A 22,094-nucleotide genomic window follows, 5' to 3' on the forward strand; every position below is an offset into this window, starting at 1 on the left:
TGTTTTCTGATTTTGGGTCGGTAGGTCAGAATAAAGAAACAACAACAAAACAAGTGGATAAGGAGGCTGGAACTAGGATGTCCGGTATTGGTACCATTCTCGTCCCCATAGCCCCTTCGTTTCTCTTAGCCGGCTGAGCCTTGCACGAGAAAACGAAGGGCTCTGGGGACACAGGATTTCCAGTCCTTGATTCTAGGACTTCCGGTCTTCATGTATGCAGTCATGACATTTCAAAAAAACGTATGAGAGAGTCGTTACGTTTTCGACTTCCGTTTAGGAATTCTTTGTTCCAAACAGCCAATCAAAAAAATCGAATTAATTCAAAAATCCTGTGTCCCCAGAGCCCTCCGTTTTCTCGTGCCAACCCGGCTAAGAGAAACGAAAGGGCTATGGGGACGAGAATGTATTGGGCCTCAGCATATTATCCGTGGAGCCTGGAAACAGGAAGACATGGTTACAAAGTCAACATGGCGGCAATGAAGGAAGGAAAAATCTTTCCATGGTTAAACTCAAACGAGAACAGCGTAAAAAGGATGAGCCATTATTTAAAATAATGTGTCATTGCCTTTATTACCTTCTGAATAACATTTTTTTTTGAAAACGCGAAAATCTGGGTCGGTCGGACGACGCTAAACATAGAAAATAACAGGGGATTGCCTAATAGGTAACGTGACCGTGTAGTTTAGCTCTAACGAGCATGTATTTCAGGGATCTGCCCCTTGTATGGGATTAGCAGCGTGGATCTTTGTAAACTTTTCTCAGCAATGGTTGATTTTGAATTTAATGCCATTTGCTCATAAGTATTTTCTTGAGGTAAGGCAGAGATGAGTGGTATGTTGTTGTAAAAGGCGCGCAGGAATTTTTTTTGTTATTTTACGAAAATATGAGGGTGTCTGGCCTGTCAACATCTTTAACCAAATCGACCTAGCTAGAAACTTCACCGCGGAAAGATAAACGTCTGAAGCGATGTAAGATGCTTTTTATTCCAAACTCGTTGATTTTTTCAGGTGATTTTTTTTAATGTCTTTAATACAACCGTTCTCCTCATACAAATCTTTATGTTTTAAAAGCTGGGGTATCCCTCCAATGGACAGGAATCCTTTTCCAGAGGGGATTAGAAATGCTCCTAGTCTATGGAAATCGTGATAATCTCCGGCCTGATCATGAAGAGCCTCTAGGACCGAGCGCCGGTTTTTATTTTTATTTTTAAAAATTCTTGCATTAGCCTGATTTTGTTGAACATAGCCATGGGTCAAAATATAGTTTTCCTCGACCTGTGGGGAGGCGGTGGGTTCTTGTCCGACCACACGGGCAACTCAAAATGACGATTTTGGCCGTTGTGATGAAATTCCCTGATCACACGTAGATCACGAAGCAATATTTTCACTCGAGAAACACCAAACACTGCTAGTTTGAAACTTAACACTAATGTTCATTTGGGGCCTTTGTAGGTTAGGTAAGGTAAGGTAAATTTCTATTTATACAGGGTGGCCCATTCAGCACAGTGGCTGGTCTCCAGAGGGGCCCTGCTAAATACAATTTCTAAAAATATAAAATATCTAATAGTTTAAAATAGTTATAAAAATAGAGTTAAAGGCTAATGTTTAGTAATTGTAATAATTATATAAAAAAAAGTTTAAAAACTAAAACGAATTACAAGCATGAACTGGTATAAAAAATTAAATATCATAAATTAGGTGCTATGAATAAAGTGGGCTTTGACAAGATTTTTAAAAGAAGAGAGTGATACAGCTTGTTGGATTTTAAAAGGTAGTGAATTAAAAAGGGCTGTGCCAAAAAATCTAAAATGCTTCACCAAACAGACTTGGTACGCAATTTGGTACACCAAACAGACTTGGTTCGCAATTTGCTACACCAAACAGACTTGGTACGCAATTTGTTACACCAAACAGACTTGGTTCGCAATTTGCTACACCAAACAGACTTGGTACGCAATTTGCTACACCAAACAGACTTGGTACGCAATTTGTTACAACAAACAGACTTGGTACGCAATTTGCTACAGAAAACAGACTTGGTACGCAGTTTGTTACACCAAACAGACTTGGTACGCAATTTGCTACACCAAACAGACTTGGTACGCAATTTGCTACACCAAACAGACTTGGTACGCAATTTGCTACAACAAACAGACTTGGTACGCAATTTGCTACACCAAACAGACTTGGTACGCAATTTGCTATACCAAACAGACTTGGTACGCAATTTGTTACAACAAACAGACTTGGTACGCACTTGTTACAACAAACAGACTTGGTACGCAATTTGCTACATCAAACAGACTTGGTACGCAATTTGCTACACCAAACAGACTTGCTACGCAATTTGCTACACCAAACAGACTTGCTACGCAATTTGTTACACCAAACAGACTTGCTACGCAATTTGCTACACCAAACAGACTTGGTACGCAATTTACTACAACTTGGCACGCAATTTGCTACACCAAACAGACTTGCTACGCAATTTGTTACACCAAACAGACTTGCTACGCAATTTGCTACACCAAACAGACTTGGTACGCAATTTACTACAACTTGGCACGCAATTTGCTACACCAAACAGACTTGGCACGCAATTTGTTACACCAAACAGACTTGCTACGCAATTTGTTACACCAAACAGACTTGGTACGCAATTAACTACAACTTGGCACGCAATTTGCTACACCAAACAGACTTGGTACGCAATTTGCTTCACCAAACAGACTTGGTACGCAATTTGTTACACCAAACAGACTTGCTACGCAATTTGCTATACCAAACAGACTTGGTACGGCATTTTGACAGGCATGTTTTCCCAAATTTGTAATTTCGCGTGTTTCTGTTAATAACAAATAACTTAAATAGAATTATTTTTACCTTTTTACGGTTTTAAAGCACATTTTTATTGATTTTGTGTACTTTGCAGTAATTTTTGGTGGTTTTCTGACATTTTGGGAAAATGCTGAAATCCAAGATGGCGGATCCAAGATGGCGGCTGTCTTGACATCATGATTTAATTGTCACTTGATGTGACGTCACCATCCACGTGACGTATAATAAAAGAAAGATGTTCGAACATACAATACATCCTATTAGCCTGCGAATACAGCCGCCTCTCATTCGCGTCCCGCAACGAAGAGCGAAACGCCAAGAGAGACGTCTGCGATTCACGGGCAGAAATTCCATACTGATGACGTTAATCACTAATTAGATTTCCGCACACCACACACATTTGGTCTTGCATAATTATATTTTTGTTTTCAGCCGCTCATTCACAAACACTTTCAAGGCAGTCAAAGACACATTTACGGGTCACTTACACCAGACAACTTCATCGTGAAAATTGGGAATCCCTATATGAGTTGTATATTAGTAAGATTTGGGAAAATAGGCTGTGAAATCAATAGATGACATTGTTTTGGAACATGAGCGCAACTCTGGGAGGTGTTGGGCCGTAAATACCGATACTGCAACGATCATAACAATTATTCTGAGTTAGTTTCTTCTTTCCCTGCTGTTCGTCAATTTAATATCATCGAATGTGCTTCTCTGTAGCATTTATTCTTTGGTTGTGGATGGTTCGGGTCGTTCAGGTTATCCGTATTTCACATTTTTGTTGCTTGCCTTTATGTCAACAATAAAAGTTAGGTGTCAAAATTGATCTATTTTTAACGGCCGCAGTGGCGCGTCCTTTCTGTACATCTTTGAGGTCGTTTATCTGGTTATAAAGCAGTTTCTTTTTGTTTCCCAATTACATATGAATTATAGAAATTATAGAAATTCTAAGGTATAGCTTCAGTGTAGTTTCACGATCCTTCCCCCCGGTCAACTTTTAGTCCGCAATAACATCCGGCTTTTTACCGTTCGTGTAATGAAGTGTTATATTTCGCATACATTATGTAAATTAACTAGCTGACCAATCAGCGCTCCTGTCCGGATTCTGGACAGATTTACGTCATCAGTATGGAATTTCTGCCCGTGAATCGCAGACGTCTCTCTTGGCGTTTCGCTCTTCGTTGCGGGACGCGAATGAGAGGCGGCTGTATTCGCAGGCTAAAACGAGTCTCGTCATTGTTGAAAAAGTCATAACAAAACATTTAGCCTTGTTCAGTACTGTCATCCAGCAGAGGGGAACCTATATCCGGGTGGGGGGAGCTTATAAGCGGATGAATTTTTTTTTTGGTTTCCAGGTAGATAGGGGGGGGGGGGGGGGCTTCTAACCGGAATTTCACGGTAATCGCCTTATCTCGTCCTAATTTTCACTGATGGGGAAAACACTGAGAGCAACGTTTCGACCTAGCCCACGCCTAAACTGGGGCAAAATATAGCATCGTCCATTAGGAAAAGCTTGGTTACCAATGATGGCTTAGACCGTCATAGATTAAAAATGCCATCTATTGTTCACGAAAGGGAAATGAGGAGGGGCGACCGCATCCCAAGCAAGCTAGTATAGTATAAAGGTTATCGTGGGGAGAAGAAAAGAAACATTCTTTGTATTTATTTTCTTTTTTAATAGAAAGCACTGTATTTATACAGTTTGTACTTCGCGTCAAACAAGCTCAAAGCCTAACGGCATGAAAGAAATTATTTACATTTTTATTTTACTTTTCTACCTATGCACAAGGATTTGATATTTTTAGAAATCTACTTTCTCTTCCAAAAGACCATAAAAAACCTACAATCTCTCTTACTCTTTCGTTAGAAATATATTTATAAAGAATATATAAATTTACCACGTTTCTGAAGGGCGGTTTTAAAAAGACTGCGTTCCCTTTCTCTAGCTCTGATAAGTCGTAAACTGGTTAAGGCTTGCTCGTTCTGAGCAATTAAGAGTTGAGCCTTAGTCCATGCGCGTTTTTCGACCTAGCATACTGTTGAGTCAAAACTGGCTAAGCCAGGTTTTAACTGGGTGGCTCGCACGTCCCAAAAAACCGCCTTATCAGACTAGAGCTTAGGCTTTGCGTCTCACACAACACACACTACGCAGAGGGGAGGGAGGGGGATCATTTCAAAGTGAGATTATAGAATATCTTCCAACATTTTGCGTGTCCGCTTGAACAAGAGGTTCCGTGTTTTCAAAAGAGTCCGTAGGTGACATGCTTTCTAACGGAGGCAACATACCACCCAACATCTGAGCGCGCTTGTAAGAAGATGTTCGAAAAACTTGTTTATGTGGATTTTGTTTATAAGACGGTGTCCGCCGTAGCGGGTTGTGCCTTGCGTCGATATGAAGTTGTTGCAGTTGATGATGCAAAGGCTGAGGATATGGAGCTTGATTATCCGGTTGAAAACTAGATTTTTGTTCGGCAACCGGCTCCATTCTCCCGCCTGTTCTTTCAAGTTCATTGACAGCCATAAGTTCTTCGTAATGTTTTTGTAGTTCTTCGCGCATTTGCTCGTAGTTCTGTTTGTATTCAGCGTGCACCGTCTGTTGATCCGTAAGTTCTGAGGGCGATAGCGACTTTTGGTATTGTTCTTGTAATTTTTGATGCTCCTGTTGCAGTTTTCTTATTCTATTGTGCGCGGTTGTCACGCGTAAATTCTGTTGAAACGCGAGCGCCACGGCGTTGCCGTCCGACGCACGCCGCGAAAGCGGCACGTGAAAGTTCGATCTGGGTTGGTGCAAGTGCTGCCCAGAGCCTCTGTGCGACATGAACGGTGATACGGAATCCCCGGAGGTATTAGTCGGCCCACAGTGCGAAACCACGATAGCTGGTTTCATTTGAAACGTGGGTACGTTCGATTCTTCTAGCACTTCCTCCGAGCTGCCACGCGCAAGTCGCAGCGGATGATTTGGAGGCACGATTAACGGTTGTTTAGGCACTGTGTGAACCGTATGCCGCCTAACTTTGGGCTTTTCTTCATCCGTGTCCTCGCTTTCCATTTTTTCTACCGCTGAAGAGTCCGTTTCTCTGCTTACACTGTTGTCTAGTGATAGCGCGGGCCCTATCATTTGACGCGGCGAGATCGACCGCGCTTTGAGTCCAGGCTCGCGTATCGTCGACAGTTCTTTTACGCACTCCGCGGCGATTTCCCGCCGTATTTCAGGCGGCGTGGGAATGCGCTCGTGCAGTTCATTGATGGCGTATTGCAAAGGGATATAAGGTCGCGCTGGTTGTGCCGGGACCGTACGCTGAGCGGCGCGAGTGGGCACGACAACAACCATGTTCCTACTCCCTCGTACAACAGCAGCTTCCGCGATCCCACTTGGCCGACGAAGTCTGGTTTCTAGTTGAGTTTGTAGAGGGTAGCTTGCCCTGTGTTGTCGCAATCGATCCACAAGTAAGAAATAAATAGCTGTGTGGTGGTCGTATGCGTTGTCAGCCAGGGCCTGGTGAAGAAAAAAAAAATGTATAAGAGAGAGCCAGTTGATATTATAAATAAAGCAGAATTCTTACTGAAATTTCAAAAGTTTATTCCCTGATTTCTTTACGATTCGTCCACAGTCCGAAGCGAAAACCATCTAAATGCTACAGGCAGGATACTCCAATGTTTTTCTTTTTTGTCTTGTCTTGTCTTATGTTTTTCTTTTTTGTCTTAAAAGGGACGGGTCATTTATGTGTTAAGGGGGGAGGGGGTATATTTCTGAGTGAAACTTTTTTTTAGCATTGTTTTTTTCAAGAATTTTCTCTACCAACATAAACTTCTGCAAGAGGCAGGTGGGGCCTGCTTGATTTTGTGCACGAACTCTTTTCGTAATTGCCCAACCCCTCTTCCTCCTCTTAAAAATCACATGGTCATCCCTTAGTTATGGCTTAAAATCGGTAGCTTTTTCGATTTCCTAAGATGTTGTTCGTTGCAAATTTTACAAGAGGCTTAAAATATCGCTGAAAATTAAGGAACTACTCCTGTCTCGTTTCCCGGTACACAACTGTCCCGTCCCTTTAGACAGGAAACCCGTCCCGCTGGTAGCGGTTCCGGCATTTTGCGCTACCTGATTTTCTCCATACAGAAAAGCCACAATGAATTTTAATTTACCTTCTTCGTTCTTTCAATATCAATGCCCAATCCGTGCATGAGCTCTAGCGCTTGTTCATTGTACTCATCCAGAATTTTTTCTCCCTCAAAGTTTTCCTGTTCATTGTAGGCCAGAATGGTTTTGACGGCTGGATCAGCTTGCATCCATTTGTGTTTTTTGATCTGTTCAATGGTGTACCGCTGGTTTGGGTCTTTGACGAGCATGTGGCGAATCAAGTGTTCGCATTCTGCGGGGGGGAAACAATAAAAATGATTACTTTCGAACACACCATTTTTGACAAGAAAAACGTGATAAGACTCCCTTCCCTCCCCTTCCTCCTCCGAAAAAAGACACGAGTACGAGGAGAAATTCTCATACTGCCCGAAGCATTTCCGAACCTAATTACCCAATCACAAAAAAACACTAGCGCTCACGAGCCTGTCGTGTTGCTTAGCAACTACTAATAAAAACCGTGGGCTCAATCCCGACCACAAAGGAATGTTTGGTCTCTGGAATGGTCGCTGTGGCTCAGTTATACAGTTTGTACGAAGTTTATCTTATGTCTGGAGATCAAATTTTATTCTAGCATTTCTTCCTATACTCCTTAAGCTTCAATTCATCTTGTGCTGGTTTAAAGCAATGCAACAACAAAAACAGGTGAGCTTCGATTAGTTAATTGCCTCCATTTTGTTGTTGCTGTTAGTCGTAAATTTTTGTGCGACCTTGCTCAGAAAGAAAACTGTTCCGGAACAGAACACGACCTTTACAGAAAGCTGTGGCCAATGCGATCCACGTTTTCTTTCCAATAGACTATAAAGCGTAATCTCATAAAGTGTTTGGCACATAACACAAAACTTGTCCATTTGCAGTTAATTTACCTGTGGACATGAAGAAAGGGATCCTAAATCGTCCTTCTAACACTCTGTCCCTAAGAGCTGGTAGAGTTCCGCCATCAAACGGTAAGGCACGGCAGATAAGTACATATAGAACTACACCCAAACTCTGAAAAAATAATACAGTTTATTGACATCAGATGGGATTAAGTAATTTTTGTACAGGTTAAATTGTTGCCTTTATCTTTTAATCCAAGATGATCATTTTCAATCACCTCCAAACAATGTCAATACAAATTTAATAAACACACAAGTTATAAGAATTCAAATGTAAACAGAGTGAAAACTCGATTTTTCGAAACCCTTGATTTCTCGAAGACCCCAGTAACTTGAACCAAACTTGAATTCGCTTCACAAAGTTGGACCCTACTTTTTTATCACAGATTTCTCAAACTCCTCATTTCGCAAACCAATTTAAAAAAAGTAAATATGGGGATTTTGTACGGTTCTAGCCATAATGGGTTATAAAATTTCATGTAAAACCTACCCAAATGTCCAACTGTGGACCATGATAAAGTTTTCCTTCAAAGACCTCTGGGGCAGCATATGGGGGGCTGCCACACCAAGTGTTTAGAGGGCTCCCAGGTGTGTAGTAGTTTCCAAAACCAAAGTCTGAAAGACACGTATCACAGAGTGTTAAAAATACTTCCTTAGAAACCCAAAATATAATGCTAGTAAATGGCTACATGTAGTTTGCTTTAGAGGATCTCTTCATATGAGCCTGGTTAAACTGGCTGCCAGGGTACATTCTGTGTACACGCCGCACCAGATATGTCAAGTTTTTTTTATAGGTCTACGCCAAGGTCCTTTATTATTCATACCTAAAATTAAAATAAATCATCTGTACGCCAGTTCAAAGGTGCGGACTACAATCCTAGGCCAGTATGCTGCACAATTTTGAAGTACACGCCAAAGATCTTTGGCGTAACCTACGTAGACAGGAGCCCATGGGCTCCTGACGTAGAATGCAGCCTGCACTGACTGGCCCAGTTTCTGAGATAATTGCCTCATCACTATAATTTCTTTGTCAAAATTTATGTATTTTCACATATGAGAAGGAAGGCTTGCTCGCTTACTGAGATTGTAGTTATTGCTTTTGCTACAGCCTGGTTACTAGGGCAAAAAAAACTTTGTTTCCACCACTGAGTGGTCTTTGCTTTATGCTTGCATCCATACTTCCTAGGCCATCTTACCTGCAATTTTTATGTTTAAACCTTGGTCTAGTAGAAGATTTTCAGCCTGCAATTAAAAATACAAAACAAAGATGATTAAGCAGTGATATATAATGGGTTGTAGTTTACTAACAATTGTTTAACTTGGAAATGTTTGGCAAGTTTCTGATATAGAAACATGGTATTTAGATTAATGCCCAATTCCGTTTAAAAGATGCATGTACAGGGAATCATGGTAGTTGTATTATAATTTCAACAGAACATGTCCTAAACTTGGCAATGCTGAATACATCTACCGCAATTCAATGCAGGCATGTCTCATAGACAAAATTGCACATTGGAATGGGTTAACCTGATTCTGTTGGTTGGTTTTTGAAGACCATCAACACAGTATTCCATAATTAATGACTATTACAAGCCTTCATATTTGAGTATTATTAAGTCACTATTTAAATTGTTTATATATCTAACCATATCTACAGTGTAATCTTATCTTACTAATTTGATCTATGGCATAAAATTCTCACTAGGAATAAATGTGTCCAGGAACGTTCACACAGGGACCATATTCGCAGTCGTCGGCGTCGAACGAAAAACATCGTATGGGCGACCAAATGATTACATAAACTCGTCCGCTGGACGACTTAAGTTTGACTTAATAAAAAAAAAAAAAACAATTTTTAAGTTTTCTTATGAGTTACTTGCGTTCTGACCACTTGTCATCCATTCATAACTTTTCGAAAACAGAACATAATTTCAACTTTCTGTCGCGATAAAATCATAATTTTGGCCGCCATCTTGGCTGATGCGGTATTTTCCATCAATGAAATCATTGCAGGCTCAATTTTCAAGCTCTCAACCACTGATATTTTGTACTGCAGCTGCATCCGCGAAAACACGAGGCGATCGCATCAGCTGATGTTTCGATCAAAATTTGCCGTTATCTTGGTCTGGCGCCGCCAGCAAAGAAAAAAAAAGCAATGTTAACACTTCAGAAAAACAAACCAAATATGAATAAGAAGAGCAAAAGCGTTCTTTTCTTCTATGGTTGCAGTCGAAGAGGCCCTGGCTTACGCTTCCGCAACATCGCAAGCCGCTTGGGGTGTGATGTTTTGCAGTGTTTCGTGAAATTTGTAAACCGGCAGCCAAGGTAGACAAGTAAAAAGTCTCATTAACAAATACTTGTGAATCAAACTTTATTAAAACAGATTCGTTGTCTTGAAGATTTCATGTATACACAGTGTTACATATAATTATGTGATAATAACAAAAAAGTCAATTTTTCATTTACTTGTTGTACGGTCGCCATTCTTCACTACTTTTGAACGGGCAAGTAAAATTTTGCCAGGGCAAGTATGTCATCTTGTATACTTGCCCGGCTGACGACTTGGAGAAAAAATGAATATGGATCCCTGTTCACATACATGTAATATAAACAATACAATTACAAAAATGTTTCAATTAAATATGTTTACTCAAAGCTTGTTTTGGTGCTAAAGTAATAGGCTTACCTTTAAGTCCCGATGGACCACATGCCTCTTATGACAGTACTCCACTGCACTCAAAATCTGTGCAAACTTTTTCCGTGCCTCTTTTTCTGGCAGAGCACCATGGGACAAATAATCTGTAAAGTCAAGCATAACAACTAATTAGTTATTTTGCCTCAGGTCTGAATCATTCTAGCCTTTGCGCAGGCAGTTCATATTTATTTTTAAGTACTATTTCAGGAAAGTAACGTAAATCTACAGTTGAAGCAAAAGTCTATTTTTCCATGGAATGTGTAACAACCTTTATCCTATCCCTGTCACTTTATATTTCGAGTTCATCAATTTGCGGCATTTTTTTTTATTTATTGTGTTGTTTATTTTCACCCTTGAAAAAGCAGACCTTGCGAGGAATTCTACTTCATATGATACTAATTCAGGTGGACATGACAAATGTCATTAACATTCTTATCAAAAATCTTATAAGCAAAACATAACACAATTTATCACGACTAGATAGCAAGTTATATATTTGCATATATAACTCTCTTGGCTGATTTCTTAGAGCATTTTGACGATTAACATAATAAATAAGCCAAGAAATTTATGATATATCAGTTGTTGGCAGATAATAATATACGTCAAGAACTTTCGAAAAAAGGTTTCTGGAAAAATTTGAAATATAACATATTTTCTGCAACACATGTTAAGTATTATTACGGAAACTATAATAAACTACACTGATTTTGTAACTATGAAGCAACTGAAATATACATGTATCAGAGTCAGTTTTGTGTGTGGGTTTTTTTTTCACAAATATATATGGTGCATTGACTGTTAAAATCTCTTTGTCACATGCAAATAGGACAACACTCGCATTTTATTTTATCACTATTTGCATTCCGAGTTGTTGCTCAAATGTGAAAAGGTTATTTATTTCTATGCAACAGTGTTAACCATTTTTTCTTGCCTTTAGTAAAATATGTAGTACCCTAAATACAATGCTCTGTAGGTTGACCAAAGTCAATCCATTAAAGCGCCCCCCCCCAAACCCCCCCATGTGTTTACCTTGCGCGTTTGTCAAGTTGCGATCCCACCTTGCCATACTGGGGGAGACCCGAAGCACGCGGGCCGCGCGGGGCGGCACTCCGCTACCAATCAGGCGTCCCATGAACTGATAAAGCCTGGGTTTGGGATTCCCCAAACCCCCCCATTGTGACCTAATAAGTGTTGACAAATAACTATTATTTGGGAGATAAACAACATAATGTTTTTTCAAAAATCTTTCTGGCTCTATCATAGTGAATACTGGAGCAACTTAAAGGATTTGCAAATCATTATAAAAGTTAAAAACAGACCTTCGAGAAAAATATAAAAATCTATGATCACTAAGCACAATCACTTGAAAATCAATTCCGACAGAATCGAACGCTACTAAACAAATAATTATTTCTTCTTTTGAACTGGCCCTGAATAGAATTAACATGTACTTAATGAATTAGCTAGTTCAACAAAAACGTCCCCAGTTTCTACTGAAATACTTCATAAAACGTAACAATTTAAAGGAATTTAGCTTAGCATGAAAACAACACCCAAGATAATCGGCGATGTTTACAAACATGGACCCTCCAGAACGATACGATTCATGCAGCTTAATATTTCGCAACCAAACGATTCAAAATCTTGAGAATTTGAAAGATTTTTTAATCAAAGATCTTTTGTCTGAGTACTCAAAATTTGTTTTTGTTAGAACCGCTGTCACTTCATCTCCTCGCTTCGCTGCATTACCGGCGAATCGGCGCCATGTTGGGAGAATATAGATATTTTTAACTTTGATGGTGGTATGGGATATGGGACGTGGTACAAATAGTCACCAAGAAATGTACATTGATCGATTGGCAGTCGATAAAAAGAAAAGAAAATTCGCGTAGATAAATACGATATTTCATAATGCACCCAACAAATACGTCACGCATGCCAAAATACGATGAAACATATTGACAGAGCCACAAAAAAGCATAGCGCGATTTCGCCGGAAAACGCACTGACCTCTCGATTTTTCGCGGAATTCCGAAGCCCATATTCCTCTTATTAATTTCAGAAATCTCTGAATACTTGAAGAATTTGGTAGTGTAGTAACGTGAATGATTAATCGCCAAGGAACGAGGAATAATATAACGGCTCAACCGCAATCACACTCTTCTACAAATTGTAAATCGCTAGTGATATTAACATAAGGGGGTCTTTAAAAACATGACAACTTACTAAACATTTCTCCGTTGCTCGCGTACTCGGTGACAAGGTATAGCATGCTTTTCGTTTCCATCACCTTACAAGGAGAGAAACACAAAGATGAAATTAAGGTTTACAAGTTGACTTTGGTAAATAATAATAAAATAAAATGGTTTGAAGCTATGTGACAAATGAGACCTTAGTGCCTGTACAATGCAGCGGCGAAATTCGCCGATGCGCTCAAGCGCTGCGAATGGAACTTATGTAATGAAAGACAGCTTTTGCACTGAGTTGGTTTACCTGGTAAAGCTTAACGATGTGAGGGTGGTTGAGGAGTTTCATTATCTGTATTTCGCGGTAGACTTTCTTGAGGTTCGTTTCGTCCAACTGTGTTTTGTCGATGATCTTGATGGCGACCTGGCGAAACGGAGAAAAAAGCAAAGATTTTAGTATAAATTCAAGCTCTTAAACTGCAATGTTTTCGCCTGTCGCACGAACGCAACATTGAAAAACAACCAGTGACAAGTTTTTATCGATTCCTTTCACCGCGCATGAAAACAGCTTCGATTCGCTCACCTGGCTTTTTGTTACTCGATGCCTTGCTAGCTTCACCACCGCGAAGTTGCCTTTGCCAATGGTCTTCTCGATGTCGTAGAATCCAACTTTAATCGCCCTCTGCGTGCGTTCCGTCGCCATTTTAGGCCCTGCATCCGAAGAGATGCGCCTGCGAAGGCGAAATACAATGCGTTTGAGCGACAAAATTCACAAGGAAATGCGTTATTCATTTGACAAAGACATTTTCGCCTCCAGTCTATGCATGCTTTTCATATGCAAGACGTAGCTAATGACGTCATCGGACGTAATTGATGCCACGAACGCGTAAGGTTGCCATAGTGATAGGACGGGTCAGCGAGCTCAAAGAAAGGGTGACGTCAACGTTATTATGCCCTAACAAAAGAACCTTTCGAGGTTTGATCTCCTTCGTTTGTTAGTGAAACTGACCGCACAATTCGCTTTAATTACAAACTTAACAGACATCCTCTTGCTATTTTGCTTTGAGAAACCAGCGCGCGACAAAAGATATTTTCTTTGCGGAAATGTCAAAAGCCGATCCTACTTGAGGCATGACCTGTCAAATTGAGTCTAAAATTCGCCTCATTCTGCAAATGACTCGAATTGAAGGCTGGATGTGACGGGATCTTGTTAAATACTAGCCCAAATTTTTTGGAAAATATTAGAAAATGTGATGTTTCTATTGCCTTGCACAGGCAAAAGTTTTTCGTGCAAGATGAGAGGCGCAAAGCACTTACATTACATACGCAAGTTAGTGTCAAAAGTTCGTCAGGTTTGTGTATATCAAAGAAAACGAAAAACAAAGAAAAAATCATTCAAGAGGCCAGTTGAATAGCCTGTCAAAGCAACCGGCTTGCAATTGAAAACTGAGCTAAGCAAAAGCCATAACCTCACTTAGAAAGCCATCCGATGAGTTTTCCGGAGAAAAATATATTTATCAGGAAAAATGTGCGGGAAGCGCAAATTCTGCAAACAGGAAAAGGCTGGCAAGCTGATGAAATATAAGTCGGGAAAATGTCGAAAAACACGCTCTGCAAAAATATGGCTAAAGACCGACCTAAAGATGATTTTAATTTGCCCGAATGTTTTCGTATGTTCCGTAAGTTTATGATAGTTTTATGATTTTATATTCAAATGACAGCCTGCTGGCTAGGCAAGCGTCGCCAATTGGTTTGTTTTCGTTCGCTTAGACTACTTCAAAGTTGAAAATCTACGTCCTGAAAAAATATACCACAGATTTTCGATAACATGCGAGTGTAAGAAATTCGACAAAGCATTCTGCTTTTCTGCAATCGATGCAAGAACGAGGCAGTGAAATAATATCATCTTTAAAACCGGGCTCGCGCGGAAATCCATTTAACTGCAACCCTTCAAACTGTGCAAACATCAAGGCTGTTCTAGCTCACCTGAAAATTCCCTTTAGCACAATCTTGATAGCTGTTGCTCAAAGCTTAATGCAAAAGGCGTTTTGACCGTGTTCTGGGAAGAAATAAACTTGCTGCCTTTCGCTGTCGAGTTTACGCTGTTGTGGTCTGCATTTATAAAATCAAATTGCAAAAACACTGCGATCACATCCTAAGACCTGATGACGTCACGAGGAACCTTCTGGCGTATTGTGGAAAGCTCCTGGATGCAGCTGAACGTACTTGACATGCAGCACGTCAGCTACTAGATAACACGAGAAGCGCTTACAAAGTAATATTTCGATTTAAAAAACGCTGCCGAACTTTGGTAAATAAACACTGCCTCTATCTATTCATTGTCGACCAGCGAAATTAACTTCTAAGATGTTTTGAATTGTAAAAATGGAAGCGTTGAATTAAATTTTATGATGAAATATTTCAGCGGGGTTCCACGAGTCGCAAAAGTGACCAACTTGCAATTTCTCCTTTGCAGTTTTGATACATTGTCAAACAGATGAGAAACGAGAAAATGGAAAATCATCAAAATTGATTTGGCCTGTCTTAGCACTATTTAGACAGTTGCTTTTTCGAGTATGGAAAAGCAAGGGCTAATTAAAATTCCCGCTCCAGCTGTTTCGACTAAAGTTTACACTAAAGTATCAATAAATACACGAGTGTTGTCTTTTAAAAGCGTTTTGTTTACCATCTCGTGTCGTTTTCTGCGCGCTTTGGTTCTTCACGAAAAAAGCAGGATGTCTTTACGAGTAAGCTGGTTCGAAAATTACCTGCTCTAGGCGGCGGGACGAAGTATGCTAGAGATCGCTAGAATAATCGCTTTTAAAAGTTTGTATTACCTCGAGCAACGGGGTCTTCTAAAGCTAAAGCCTCTCGCTGCGTTTTTTGAATAGAGAATTGTAAACATTTGGAAAGTTCTTTTCCAATTCTGGTACAATTCGGGACCACAGCATAATACTAACTGACTTCGTAGGTTAAATTGTCCGGGTCACTTATTTCGAAACCAAGCTATAGCTCTAACTTCCTTGTGGGTTGTAAATATAAACTTATGCTCGCTATTTTTAGTCTGCACTTTGTAAGAAAGGTCAAATGAATTGTAATACGGGTGACTGGCGACATGAAGGCAAGGCTGTTGTTTATTGGGGGGGACTTTATTGTCATGCGATTTCAACCGTGTAGGGAGCACTCCCACATAAACTGCGCCCAAGTCACGTTCTAAGAGGACTGCTCGCAAACTGCAAAAAAAATCAAGCTTTTCAGTGTCATTTTTTTTTTCTTCTTCTGGAAAAAAGCAACTTCCTCCATGTCATGCAAATCCTATTTCTATGTCACTAACATGTGGTCTAATTTCCAAGTAATATTCGTGGCACGTCGACTACTGTTTGTAGTTTTAATTGACTATAATTTGTTTGTAATGGCCAAGAATCAATATTTTATCCCTTTTTCGAGTGCATTGCGTGGCGTCCTTAAAAGGGCGCACGTGTTCAAATGCAGAGTAGGCACTTAACTAATCGTGACCACGCGTGGGTTCCTCGCTAAATTCATCACAAGTCAGCAGGCATTGTTTTAAAAACGATATAAAATATAATCAATGGTAGATTAGAATGCCTTCTGTAGTTATAGATAAAATTCATTTTTCAAATAAAACAAATAAATTGTAAAAAGTTAGACACGCGTTTTGAAGCCTGCATTTTCATTTTGAAGTTCGGCGTTTGTTCTCAATCTTCCTCGGTCTAAGTTATCCTCCTTTCTACTATATTATAACTTTTTTTGTTGTTTACGTACCTTAAAACCGTTGTTAGTTTTGAGGCTCCCTTTTTATTATCTCACCAAAACCGAGTCTTTTCACAAAGCGTTGTATAATTTGTCTCTATCGATTCTTTATCTCCGATCGAATCGTGCTTTTAAAATAACGGCCATAAATCGTATGTACTACAGGAATAGATCGAAAGTGGTAAAAAAAATACACTTTCTTGCCAAGAAAAACACTTTTACGCTTCCTTAGGTCCGCTGAAGAAGTCAAACACTAATCTCGACCAAGAGAGGATGAGGGGACAGAGAGGAATTAGAGGGCGTTGGCCGGATATGTCAAAGACAGAAAAGTTATTTTTAGATATGCGGACGTCCACACAAGCGTAGTTCCGGTTCTAGTCAATTCGGGCGTACTTTTTTGTCGGCTCAACTAAGCATGTATTTTTAGTGGGCATTTTACAGGCGTTTGGACTTCGGCACGATAATGTCAATTAGATTGTATCGGAGCTTTCCAAAGTAAGCGTCTCCTGAGATGCTAAATAAAAATCATGACAGGCAAGAGTAAATTTATTTTCCGCCACCGACCACTTTTTACTATCGACGATTTTGACCGCTGGTCAAACGCTCTGAGAAGCGTGTTTTAGGCGATTGCTTTAAGCGACAAATAGGATAGGTGGCCGAAAAAGGCCTTCTCCTCTCACACTATTTATTGGGAAGCGTACAATAGACGTTAGTTGATGAGTCACGCGTTCCTGCGACTTACCCCCGTATTTGCCTATTTGGATCATGGATTTTTCTCCATGTCCTGAGTTTTTTAAGTGTTTTTTTGTGACGCCCTTATGGATATCTCAAGATAAAGGTAGGGAGAAGGGAAAAAGATAAATTTTTCAAGGAGACGCTGTGCCGTATCGATCGGGCGTTTTGTCGCTTGAACTCGACAAAACGGAGCTTTTCATTCCCCTGTTCGCACGTATGGTCTGGCACCGCATGAATGAAATGTAAGATTATCTCTAGGCGTACTGGGGTCTGTTTTCTGTTATCTGTTTTGCCGTTTATGCAGGTTGAATTATATGGTTTGACTTTATTCTTCGCGAGCATTGGATTGAAAAAAATAGTAGATCTATCTCTATTCCGAATATTCCTGCGATTTTTTCACACCGCTCTCATCAATGAAACGTCCGTATTGTTAATGACATTTCTCACGCCTTGATCATGAATGGCGTGTGCGGAAGCAAGAAAAACAGACACTTCCGTTTTGCACGCGGCTAAATATAACTTTTCTGTCTTTGACATATCCCAAGGCCTAGACTAGGAGACTACCTCTCTGTCCCCTCATCCTCTCTTGTCTCGACGAATAAACAGTGAGGTTTGTGCGGCCTTAGTTAACTCAGGAAAGGTATAAAAGAGTTGCGGAAACTACCTTTCATTTCATCACGTCGAAGTCAACCCTTCTTTCTGGGAAAGTCCTAATGGCCGTTTGTTTGCTCGTTAAATCGTCACTTAGCGAATGACGAACGAATCACGCTGGCTTCAGCAGGAAAACCTAACACCGTGTGTTTAATACGATGGGAAGTCGTGAATCAGATCTTGGCCAAAGCCACTTGACATTTTGACATTGGTTTCCGCTTATGACTAAAAGCCCCATTCAGCTTCATTGGTTTTTTTCCCATATCGGATCATGCACAATTGAATCATATTCACGTGCTTATAAACGCTTTGTTTCTTAGAAAAAGGAAAAGGAAAAATTTTAGATTCTTTAAAAATCACCTTATGGTCATTGTCATAAATTTCTATCGATGTCATTGTCACTTCTGGGAATTTTGATTAAAGTTGACGATTTTTTTTTTCATTCTTTTTCACAATGTATTGATAATTTAGGAAGAATTAGCTGCTGGACAATTTTTTGTTGCTTTCAATTCTTCTCAATTGTACACCTGTTGTAGCCCAACTGACAAATGTCATGACTTTGAAGTATTTGTCACCCTAAAAGCTTTACTTTTACAAAGCGAACTGAATGCAAAACCTCAGTTAAGCGATTCGTAACTTAACAGACTTTTATCATAGAAATATGTTGATAAAAAAAGCAATATAACAACACCCTGGAGGCATATACTTGTTTTGTCTACAGTCTATTGTTTTAGCACAAACATTTTGGTTTTTTTAAAAAACTGATAGAACAACTGTTCCTGAAATTGAAATGAAACCGAAAAGTTTGACAAATAACAACTTTCTGCTTCCAAATTTTCGTTGCAACTGTTTCGAATTTACCGAACTAAAGATGTTTTTAACTCAAGTGCGTAATATTCGTGCCGGCAGCATATATAAATAGCTACGTAAACAAAGCCACTTCAATTCAATGACCCCAGTGTCACGCACGTGCGCTCTCGTGGCCAGTCACGTCATAGTATTGCACGAGCGCTTTACGAAATGTTGCGAAAGTAACGACGACGCCTACGAACTTTCCCGAACAGTTGGCGAGGCACGAACGTGAAGCGTGCGTGATGGCCGTGACGCATATAACTCACTTCGTATTGTTTCACATGTGTTTTCATGACGAAGCCTAGCTACTTACGATTTCGCTCTAATTAAATACCGCAACTATTTTACGTTTTCACTAAGCAATAAATTTTTGTTTCCTACAACCTAGTTTTGGGATTCTGGACACATTTTGAAGAGGGAAAACTCTTCTTTAACGAAAAAATCCCTATGAATTTACATACTGTCATAGGGACAAAAAAGGAAGTCGTCTTTGAAAAGTTGACAAATTCTTCCTTTTTTCACTACACAACTTCCCCTGAAAATAATACTTCTTGGAGACTGTAACTACGTGTGAAATTGAAAAATTCACCGCCCAGTTCATGCTAATATTTTGACAAATTATGTCAAATTCAAATTTAAATTTCACTTTAGAAGATAGCTGTAATTCACGCATACGTGGTTGAAGATTCAACGATTATCAAGACAAAGCTCTAGATTAAGTAAATTTCACATAGTTATCACTTTTTGTCAATCTATTTATTTGTTTACATTTTTAATAGTGTGGTTGAAGACTCAGTAAAAGTGTGAGCGATTAAAAATAATTCAAAATCATTAGGTTTAAAAAGTTGCAGACAATCTACGGTTACTGCAGACAGCTTCTCAAAAATATCTTACTGTTTTTGATACGTTTTCTTGCTATTCGCCTTAGGAGAATATCGTTTTTTTTTTTTTCAAAAAAAATTTCCCCTGAGACTATGAAGTCATAAAATGAGTTCCAAACAGGCAAGTTAATGCTTGGGATACAAATTAAATTTTCTACAATTTTTTTTTTAATGTTGCAGTCCGTTTAAGAGCTGTAAGAGTCATGTAATGTGCATTGCATACACAACAGTACCTCGCGTTCTTATAGTAATGACGTTAGGAATGATCTATTCTTTTAACGATTGATTGATTGTTTGAAGCGCGTAACAGCGTAAGCCAGTTGACGTAACGGTTGCCTGCGTTCTGATTTTTTACTGGCTGTTTATGATCGTGCGCACGTTTTTTCATGCCGGATGACAGAAATTAAAGTGATTGCACGACTGTTGACAATGTACAAAAGCCTGGGATTTCTCAATCTCCTTAGACGTGTCAGCTAGCAAAATGCATTAATATGGTATCCCAAAATTGAGACTTGCTCTGACGGCTTTTAAAAGAAAAAAATAAAATAAAGATTTTCATTGCACGCGTCGTAAGAAATACTAAATAAAAGAAATTTCATAATAAATCTATTATACTTCTAGTCAATTACTGTACGAGAATCAATAAAATTCACTCGATAAGCATTCGATAGATTCAAATTAAATTTTAAATGACGATCGAGCTTATGCAAGGCTGCCCTAAAGTGATTTTACTTGTCGAAGTTCCGTGCCGAGTCGGATTTCCCTTTACAAGATTACGCAGAAAACGATTAAATTAGCATTATAGTCACGGAAACATTTCTCCTGCAAACGTAAAATGCAAATTTACGATTATTGCGGGGACAGTGTTAAAAAATAGTAAAGATAAAAGACATTGCGAAATGCCTTATACACCCCTAAAATTGAAGCTTGTCCAGCTTTTACTGATCACTTAAAACTGATAAAATATTGCACCTCAAAATACAAAACAATATGGGTCTCCTCTACGTAAATGTAATCAAAACATTTATTATTTTTTTATTTTATTGGAAAATGTCGGAATCTTTTGAAAACATTTATCCAAATTTAAGTTCTCTTTTTCTTGAGATTTTTGTGTGTTCATTGCCGTTAATTCAGAATGTATCAAAAAAATACCAAATGTAACCATCAGAATCGATTGCAACCGCGTCGCGAAATTTTGATGAGGAGTGGTAGTTTAAATATCTATTCACCACATAAAAGCGATTTTAAATTAAATTTATGCCTGGTATCGTCCTAATCGTTGCTTACTTTTACTACAAGTAGAAAATACTTTTTCTATATTTTTCTGCCGTTGAATACTAAAAAAATTTAGCTTTGCAACACAGCACGTACTATCGCGCTTGAGAGATCTATTACAGAGTTCAACACATGAAGAACGTGTAAGCTTGAAGCAAGATTTACAAAACGCTCACATCGAATTAAAACCTTCTGAAAATAATTTTGTACTCACAGATAGGGGCTTGTATCCATGTGCTCCTGAAACTCAGCGACGACCATGCTTGCATTAGACGCCGCGAAATCGAACTTCGTTACTTTCAACCTTAGCTGTCGTTCTGACTGTATGCAAAATACACGTCTCGATCTGTTCATCAAAGACACTACTATCCGGTCTGACGTCATTCAAAACAAAAGCTTACGTCATCCGCTTCTCAGTACGTCATGTAAAATTGAGTCAAACTCCATGTTTTCCGCTGTTAAATCTCCGAGCAGTTTTTCAGCGTTGCGCAATGATATTGTTGCTAGCTAAGGTACACATTGGAAGATTAAAAGTGATCTGAATGTAAAATTTTGTAAAAAAGAAGATAAAAGTATTGCGTGTTCCCGCGGAGGTTGGCGTTATTGAGTTCTACCGCCCGCGTCATAATGATCACGTGATTATTGATAACCATTTCACAGAAATTATAATTTGTAACGTAATATCTTATTAATCTCGATAGTTCAGTTTGTTTATTTATGAAGTAACAGATCGCAATAAAATGATTCGAAACAGTTACTCACACGGGCAATTGTCGAAATCTTTTCACGTAACTTATAACTCAGGATGAAAAAGAATTAAACACAGAATTGGAGAAAACGATTGTAATTTATTTTTACGAAATTTATTTGCTGTCAGCATGAGCTTATAGTTCCCATGAGTCATCTCTGTTTTGGTTGTGTTATTGCTTTCGAAAATTAATAAGTGCAGTATTTACTTCGTTACTGCTGGTGAGTCTGTAGCGCAAAAATTGGGTTTCTAAGCTACGTAGGTCGAACATAATAGACAATTACATAATCCACTGTTTATACTCACTTCAAAATTAAAACAATTTTTAAAATAAAAAATGTATTGATTACTGCTATGACTAATCTCTACATTTTTGCCTCAATCAATTCTATTCCATTTTTGGAAGAAAAATGGATTCTTGGAAAAAAATTCGTCAGCCAAAAA

The 22,094-nt window shown here is 39.1% G+C and overlaps 1 protein-coding gene across 4 annotated transcripts; it reads right to left on the reverse strand.

The window, feature by feature from the left end:
- Window positions 1–4,492: 4,492 nt before the first annotated feature.
- On the reverse strand, window positions 4,493–21,241 carry LOC144663816 (uncharacterized). 4 transcript variants are annotated; one of them, XM_078524876.1, is made up of 10 exons: window positions 21,117–21,241; window positions 13,321–13,468; window positions 13,045–13,161; window positions 12,778–12,841; window positions 10,540–10,652; window positions 9,050–9,095; window positions 8,344–8,468; window positions 7,842–7,965; window positions 6,984–7,210; window positions 4,493–6,336 (listed from the first exon to the last, which is right to left on the reverse strand). In XM_078524876.1, exons 1-10 carry the CDS (start codon window positions 21,161–21,163, stop codon window positions 5,014–5,016), a joined length of 2,334 nt encoding a protein of 777 aa, XP_078381002.1. In that variant the 5' UTR covers window positions 21,164–21,241; the 3' UTR covers window positions 4,493–5,013. The 4 variants fall into 4 exon arrangements, with proteins under 4 accessions (XP_078381002.1, XP_078381005.1, XP_078381003.1 ...); XM_078524879.1 differs by lacking the exon at window positions 21,117–21,241 and adding an exon at window positions 17,908–18,036; XM_078524877.1 differs by lacking the exon at window positions 21,117–21,241 and adding an exon at window positions 15,575–15,721.
- Window positions 21,242–22,094: the final 853 nt, after the last annotated feature.

This window comes from Oculina patagonica, chromosome 8 (assembly GCF_052425735.1).
Source record: "Oculina patagonica isolate OP01 chromosome 8, crgOcupat, whole genome shotgun sequence".
Lineage (NCBI taxonomy): Eukaryota > Metazoa > Cnidaria > Anthozoa > Scleractinia > Oculinidae > Oculina > Oculina patagonica.

Coding starts and splice junctions, on each gene's coding strand:
- LOC144663816 (XM_078524877.1), bottom strand. CDS start 15,642: ATGTTTACAATTCTCTATTCAAAAAACGCAGCGAGAGGCTTTAGCTTT. Junction 12,842..13,044: donor ACATCGTTAAGCTTTACCAG/GTAAACCAACTC, acceptor TCTCCTTGTAAG/GTGATGGAAACGAAAAGCAT. Junction 9,096..10,539: donor TGGTCCATCGGGACTTAAAG/GTAAGCCTATTA, acceptor TTTTAATTGCAG/GCTGAAAATCTTCTACTAGA.